The sequence below is a fragment of the Psammomys obesus genome, unplaced genomic scaffold, assembly GCF_907164565.1.
Source record: "Psammomys obesus unplaced genomic scaffold, mPsaObe1.curated_primary_1811, whole genome shotgun sequence".
Lineage (NCBI taxonomy): Eukaryota > Metazoa > Chordata > Mammalia > Rodentia > Muridae > Psammomys > Psammomys obesus.
In genome coordinates, this window is record NW_026595981.1 from 18,363,357 (window position 1) to 18,371,769 (window position 8,413).

Below are 8,413 nucleotides of genomic sequence, written 5' to 3' on the forward strand. Positions count from 1 at the left end.
AGTGTGGGAACACTAAATGGCACTGCCCCTTGAGAGCCTAGTGTGGGGACACTAAATGGCACTGCCCCTTGAGAGCTGCTGCTTCTCCAACTTACCTCTAGCACCTTACTCATCTTAGTCTTATAGACAGCAACTGTCCCCCTCCAAACAACCTCGGCATTGATTATAAGCTAAAGACTAAAGTCAACAAATCTCTAGTCAACTGATAGAAAACTGAGGAGAAAACTTGAAACAAGTGAAACACTGTGATGTACTTCAGTAATCCTAGCACTCGGGAGGTAGAGGCAAGAGGATCAATCATTTAAGGCCAGCCTAAGCTGGCAAGGATGAGGCTAACCTGGGATGCCCAAGAACCTATCTCAAATTAAAACAAAATATATGAAAAGATGGCTTTGACCTGAAAGTTGTCAAATGTATAGACTTCAAAGTGATTTATAGTTTGCTAAATCCTAGTAAAGGCAAGAGCCCAAACTAGCTATCTATGCCATAGCAAGATAGACAGGAATTCTCCTGTCACTTTACAAGGGCCATTTGAATCTGAGTTGCCAACTGAGGTTTTAGGGCCTGTGCAGCCTGTGTGCACGGCTGGCTGCCACTCACGGAAGAGATGCCAGTTTCAACTCTTTCATATTCCTCAACATGCACTGCTTTGTGTACAGTGAGTGCTCAGTGTTTTCCCAGCAACCTGCTTCTGGACCAGATGGCCAGTTACAAAACAAAGCATGTGACTGACTACATTTGGCAGAAGACACAATTAAGGTACAACTCTATGAATCTGCCCAACAGAATGAGCGCTGCACCTAGAAAAGTCAAGATGAGAAGCCTGTCTATAGCGTTTTGGGTGTGTAACAAACTGACTGGAGTAACAAAGCCCCTCTACAAAATTAAATGAAATGATTTGCAAGTATGCTCCAACACTGACAATTAATAGGAATGTTCTAAAAGCACACAGCAATCTGCTCTCAACTTGGAAAAAAAAAAAGTCTTCTTTTTTGTACTCAGAACTCCTATTAGTATCTGTCAACTCAATTTAGTTCTTGTTCTCATAGAGTGCATGCTTTAGAGACTGAGTAAGTGACCATGGAGCTCTCAGTGCCAGTATCACTGGCATCAAGGCTCAAGGAACATGGTGGACAAGGCAGAAAAAATGTAAGAGTCGGAGGATACAGCAATGAAAAATAAGGAAATCATGAAATTTGCAGGTAAATGGTGGGACCTGGAAAGGATCATCCTGAGTGAGTTGTCCCAGAAGCAAAACGATACACACGGTATATACTCACTCATATAAACATACAACATAGGATAAACCCACTAAAATCGACACATCTAAACAAACTAAGCAAAAGAGAGGACCCTAACTAAAATGCTCAATCCCCATCTTGAAAGGCAAAGAGGATGGGCATCAGAAGAAGAAGAAAACAGGAAACAACCTAGGAACTTGCTACAGAGGGCCTCTGAAAGCCAGAAGAAGAAAACAGGAAACAACCTAGGAACCTGCCACAGAGGGCCTCTGAAAGCCTCTGCCCTGAAGACTATCAAAGCAGATGCTGAGCCTGATGGACAACTGATGGGCAGAGTGAATGGAATTTTATGTAAGAAGTGGGAAATAGCAAGAGCTGGAGAGGACAGGAACTCCACAAGGAGAGCAACAGAACAAGAAAATTTGAACACAGGGAACTTCCCAGAGACTCATACTCCAACCAAGGACTATTCATGGAGATAACCTAAGACCCCTGCACAGATGTAGCCCATAGCAGTTCAGTTTCCAAGTGGGTTACATAGTAATGGGAAGAGGGACTGCCTCTGACATAATCTGATTGGCCTGCTCTTTGATCACCTCCCCCTGAGGGGGGAGCAGCCTTACCAGGCCACAGAAGATGACAATGCAGCCACTTCTGATGAGAACTGATAGTCTAAGATCAGAAAGGAGAGGAAGACCTCCCCTATTAGTAGACTTGGGGAGGGGCATGCATGCAGAAAGGGGAGGAAGGGTGGAATCGGGAGGGGAGGAGGGAAGGGCTTATGGGGGGGATACAAAATGAATAAAGTGTAATTAATAATAATAAAATATTAAAAAAAGAGTCAGAGGATAGGAAGGAGTGCTGTGAACGTCATCTTCTGGACATGACATGGCGATTACATGAACTCACAGCACCTACAGTTGAATGCACAAGATCAAGCCAGTCAACATTCCAACATGGATGGGGGAGGGACCCATTAGGCTCCACCCTTATATGAAGTTACTGACAACTGATGGCTGATTGATCGCCATTAATACGTTGCCCATGCTAATGGCCAGGCCCATACCTCTCCACATACAGGTAGCACTGTTACATTTAATAGATCATTAAAAAAGAAATAGAAGGGAAAGTAGTGAGGTGTTCTAAATGGAGTTGAGAGGGGATTGGATTGGACATGATAAACATACATTGTATACATATATGAAACTTAAATTTTAAAATATGTGATATATGCTTTTGTGTTATGTATACATACTTACATACATACTTAAATACATACAGTGAGAATACAAAATCTTTACATTAACCAAAGTTGAGGAGGGGTTGCATGGGCTGACCTCAAACTTGCTTTCCTTCAGATCTGCTTGCATCCACCTCCCAAATACTGAGATTACAGGAATGTACCACATGATACCAGTCTCCAAAGCTATTCAAAATGAAAATGTAAAGTAAAAGATCTTGTACAGTATCCTTAGCTACTCAATCACAGAAGTCGTAAACAGAAAGCATGCACTTTATGAGAACAAGAACTAAATTGAGTTGACAGATAATAATAGGAGTTCTGAGATCAAAAGAATCAAGTGCCAGCTGCAGAGACCAGAAAAGATAGCAGGCAGCCATGGTCCCAGCTTCTCCCCGTTCTACCCTGAGTCTACAGCACCACTTATCAGATGATGTCAGGAATTCTACTAAAATGAGATAAAGCTTTTCTTAACAGATTTAAATATAATATGAAAATGATCTTTGGCCAACAACATAATTCAGTTAAAATGAGTTTCAAGATTTTTTTGCTCAGGCTCTTCCAAGGGGACCAATAAAAACTGAAACAAAAAAAAAAGAGAAGGCAAGAACCAGAAAAATACTCACCGTATTGACTTCACAAACTTGAAACAAGGTTATTTTTATGAACTTATCCTTCTCCGACACAGAGGAAGACCAGTTTTGCTTAAAAACACTTGTATGAGGTACTTTCTTCCCAGACTTGTAAATCAGGAGCTGTTGCTCTAACTCATACTCTTCTGGCAAAGTGTACCTTGTACTGAAATGCATCTCTCTACAGGTATGGCATGTGCTGACTAGCAACAAAGGAAAGGCAGCCTTCATCAGACAATCACACTGCGAGCTGTCTGTCCGTATCCTACCACCTAAGGAGCACCTAAACAATGCTGCAGTTGTCTCCAGGTTCTCTAGCTCAGTTCTACTTGCCTTCCCAGAACCCAAACTTGCTGGGGATATTTACAAGTAATTTCCCCAATTTTAATGTTGAAAAAGTATCCTACATTTCTGGCAGCTAGACCCTTTAACTTCTCTCTTCAGGGTAGAGAATACCTAACTGTAATTTCTTTACAGCTCAATTGTGTTTGGGCAGAGGTCAAATAGGTAACATCTTGAACTAACAAAATTACAGATGCTAACATGATCCTGTAAGTTAGTTTGGAGCTAACAATACTATGCAATTCCTCCTCCTCCTACCTACATACGTAGAAGCAGGTAGGAAGATAAAGTCATCATTTTCCACGTATAAAGCATTTTTCCACTAGTAACCCAATAACATGTTTTAGGAAATATTTTTAAGCGCCTACTACAGTGGTTTGAATAAGAATATATTTGAAAACTTAAGCTATCAGGGAGTAGCACTACTTGAGAAGGATTAGAAGATGTGGCCTTTGTTGAAGGAAATATGTCACAGCAGATAGACTTTAAGGTTCAAAAGCCTAAGCCAGGCATTACGGCTCTCCCTTCCTGAGGATCTAATGTAAACTCTTGGCTTCTTCTCCAGCATGTCTGCCTGACTGCCACCATGCTCTCCACTGTAATGATAACGGTACTTCTAAAACTATAAGCAAGGCCCAATTTAATGCTTTCTTTTCTAAGAGTTGCCACATTCATAGTGTCTCTTCACTACAAAACAACAAGAACTAGAACACCTACCATACTAACAAGTGGTTATCTCCAAAGACTATGTTTTGGACTTATACTACACCTAGCTACAGGACGTAAGAGCTTTAAATCCAAAGTTGAATTACTATACCTCCTCATCAATGGCAAGAAGCTAAATACACTGATAGAATCCTTGCCATGACTGACTTGAGTATTCTAAATTTAAGAAAATATACAATGATTTAAGATAGTCTAGTTTCTTCTTTGCTAAAAAGCTGGCAAAATGCTTCTATTAATAAATGATGCATGAAGACAATTTTACAAAACATAAGGCTCAGTTTGTTTTACTGAGCTCTTATTTCTAAGCTGTCAAATACCATCTAGTGTATTTAACTGCTAAACACTTTCTCATTAGAACAATGTGATTCTCTTCACTTACCCACAAGCCACATACTGTCCGTTCTTTGATGCAGCAATGCTTAATCCACATAAACTGCCTTCATCAAGAAATCTGTTTATACACTTCCTTGAATTCACATCCCACACATAAACTTCTCCATTCACTGAAAGTAAAAGCCAAAGAAGGGCTCAGCTAATCTGGTTTTAAACTAAAAAGGAAGTGAACTTACCACTTTTATTGACTCTTTAATAGCACAAGGAACTAAACCCTATTTCCAAAAAACTAAAAACATTTTGATATATATACAAAAGTTCATCAGTCATTCAAAACAACAGCATTCTAGGGTTTAAAGTTAAAACAAAACAAAACAAAAACCATAAATTTGAATTAAATTTTAAGGAAAAGGTGCTATATTCCACTTACATAAATTACTGGAGCAAATACATGAAAAGGAAAAAAATACCAATAAGCATTTACAGTGCCTATTATATACAGCTTCACAATATAAATCAGCACTTTTTTAAAAAGATTTATTTCATTATTTATACAGTATTCTGCCTGCATGTGTGCCTGCAGGTCAGAAGACAGCACCAGATCTCCTTATAGATGGTTATGAGCCACCATGTGGTTGCTGGTAATTGAACGCAGTACCTTTGAAGGAACATCCAATGCTCTTAATCTCTGAGCTATCTCTCCAGCCCCCATAAGCAAACTTTTAATGATAATGATGGTAGAGAAAGTAAATTGATCCAGACCACAAAAAGTTTATAATTTTAACTAAAAAGTCTTGTACAGTTTGTTCCAAGTCATTTATATATTAAAGATATTAAAGTTAAGCAATGAACACATATTAATTTGGAGAATTAATGTGGGCAAGAAAAAAAGAAAATATTAAACACAGAGGCCACAAATGTCCATAATGAAAATGACCATCTAATTCCCAAAACTGATCAATACTTTTTCTTGTTCCAACAGCACTGTCTCATTCTATTATACTTATATCTTATATTCACATCAAAATGACTCCTCACACCCTCTCATCCCTTCCTTTTCTGTATACTGTTCCAAGGTTTGCCCTTGTACATACAGCCGCAAACTCCCAAAGAGAATTCAGTGAAACTCTTGTTTTAACTATCTTCTTGAAAAATGTTCCCATATTGAAGTAAGCATACATGTAACAAACACGTTTACGCTGCATATCAACGGTTAACCCTTTGCTGCTATTAGTTTTTTTTTTTTTGGGGGGGGGAGGGGGTTGTTTGTTTTTATTTTGTTTTCGTTTTTCTCTTTTGAGACAGGGTTTCTGTGTGTAGCTGTCCTGGGCTCACTTTGTAAACTAGGCTGGCCTCAAACTCAGAGATCTGCTTGTCTCTGCCTCAACAAGTACTAGGGTTACAGGTGTATGCCACCACGCCCAGCTTGTTATTACTTCTTAACTGATTTGGCAATGACAGAAAATGAATGCTAAATATATCTGATTTCTTACTAAAACAATAAATGGAAAACTATGCAGTTCTTTTTCTAAAATTTGAAACATAAATACAGATATACTTACCAGAAGAGGTATATATCCTTTTACTATCTGAAGAGAATGTGGATGCTGAAATTCTCCCATTAATCTTCATGCTACCAATCAGTTCTTTGGTCTAAAAGAGTAATTATTTACCAGATGTTAGAAGGCTATTCTCTATCTTCCAGAAAGTATTGGACTCAATTTTTTTTTTATTAGTTTTACGTGCACAGCTGTTTTGTCTGCATGGACATCTGTGCAAATTTGTACCTGTTGCCCACAGAAGCCAGAAGAGGGGAACAAATCCTTTGGAATTACAGTTACAGATGGCTGCAAACCAGTCTGTGGATACTAGGAACTGAACCCAGGTGCTCTGGAAGAGCAGCCAGTGCTCTGAACCACTGAGCCATCTCACCATTGCTGACTCTGTTTTATGTCATTGCCAAAAGTTTTCCATTAACTGTCCACAACTTCTCCCAAAGTTCTACCTGGGGTGTAGATTTGAAGGACAGCTGTCCTGGTGCAAGCCTTTAATCCCATTACTCTAGGGTCACTAATAAGTGGATCTCTCAGAGGTGAAGGCAAAAACAAAACAAAACCACACCGAATTAACGTTCAAGACTGCCCTTTACCCTAGCTTTACTACCTAATGGAAGAACAAGAAGCAACTAAATGTTTCACCTTCATTGAGAGCAAATGAGAAAACCCAGCAATGCCACTTATGAGCAAAAAGGATCCATCTGGGGAGACTTCAAATCTCTTCACTATTTTCTCTTTCAAACCTAAGAAGAGAAATAAAATAATCAAGATTTAATGACTTCTAAGAAGTCTACCCTCTAATAACAATTAAGTTCCCCCATCACCACAGAGAATCAGCACTCCAAACAGTAAACAAATCAACTCATTTTGCCAAACATAAGCAGTGATACTTTAACTAAAAGGACTGTTGTAGTTTGTTGTTGCACAGCTCATTAACAGAAGGAAAATTCACTGTCATTAGAAATGGCCAAACTGATTGCCACCTGTGAGGACTGGGAAAATAATCTTTAATTTTGTACTTTAAAAGCACAAACTCCTAACTTTCCAAGTGTATTTAAGAATTGATAAATTGATAAATTCTTGGTGCACGCCTGTAATCCCAGCACTTGTGAGGCAGAGGCAGGTGTATCTCTCTGAGCCAGCCTGGTCTACAAAGCAAGCGTAGGATAGGCAAGGCTACACAGAGAAACCCTGTCTCAAAAAAAAATTTTTTTTTGATTTGCTTCCTGTGATGGCATAAACATAACTGAGTCTGCTCACCCATTTAAAAAGACATATCCCTTCACACTGACCCTATCAGAATGCTAAGAGCCAACATTCATTTGTACATAGTAGGGGGCCGAGTGTTCAAGTCCAAGGCAGCCTTTAACTGAGTATGTAGCTAAGGATCTATGATATCCTGGATCTTTATGCCTCAAGTGCAGGAATTATAGGCATATACCTCCACACCCAGCTACATGCTTGATTTTTATACCATGCTAACAAACCACTTAGTCAAAAAACAAATTTTTAATTCAAGCTGCTAAGTGCAACTATTGATCAGACCGGAAGGACATTTTTTAAATTGTGGTAAAAAGCCTTTACATTACAAAAAAAGTGCTGGTTGAGGCTCCTTTGGACTATCTCTAACTTGTTAAGTTATAAGCTCTGACAGATCAATGGAACACAAAATCTAAATCAATTCTGCTTCCACTGTTCAAACAAATATTTATGCTAAATGGAGTTGGACTACAAAAGCTTACATAGCCTAGTCAGCAATTTCCCACCTTAACTGAAATATCCCAAATTTCTTGAGTTTATTGAAATAGTAGTTTCACAGGGCTAGGGATATAGATAGCTCAGTGGTAAAATATGTGCCTGATACAATCAAAGCTTTTGCTTCCTCCTTCTGTCATGACTTCTGAAACTAGAACCCAGCTCATCAGACTTGGGCAGCAAACAACACCTTCACTTGCTAAACAACCCCACAGAGCCTGCTTTGGGTTTTGTTGTTTTAAGAGTGTGAGTGTTTTGCCTATGCACATTAGTGCACCTTGTGTGTGCAGTACCCTAAAAGACCAGAAAAGAGAACTGGATCCTTTGGAACTGGGCTTAAAGGTGATTTTGAGCTGTGGATATGGAAACTACAAATATAGTAGCTATAAAAACAGTTCTCTGACTCATTACAAGTTGTTTTTGGCTGACCAGGAAATTCACCTAATGAAGCTGGAAATGCAGATTCAGATCTACAAAATCCAAACAACAATTTAAAGAGATTCCTTTCTGCTGGGATTTCACAAAGAACTAACTTGGAAAGAGTAATTAAAGGTGAGAGGAAACAGGAAAGAACAGACTAGAAATACT

At 39.0% G+C, this 8,413-nt stretch overlaps 1 protein-coding gene across 1 annotated transcript in view; it reads right to left on the reverse strand.

The window, feature by feature from the left end:
* Utp18 (UTP18 small subunit processome component) overlaps positions 1-6,850 on the reverse strand; it is a 13,519-nt gene extending 6,669 nt beyond the window's left edge. The window contains exons 1-3 of the mRNA XM_055620589.1: positions 6,713-6,850; positions 6,077-6,167; positions 4,561-4,684 (exon numbers count right to left, since the gene is read on the reverse strand). Of these exons, the coding sequence (XP_055476564.1) occupies positions 4,561-4,684; positions 6,077-6,167; positions 6,713-6,718 (221 nt within the window). The 5' untranslated portion in view covers positions 6,719-6,850. The remainder of the gene's footprint in view (positions 1-4,560; positions 4,685-6,076; positions 6,168-6,712) is intronic.
* Between the last annotated feature and the right edge of the window lie 1,563 nt (positions 6,851-8,413).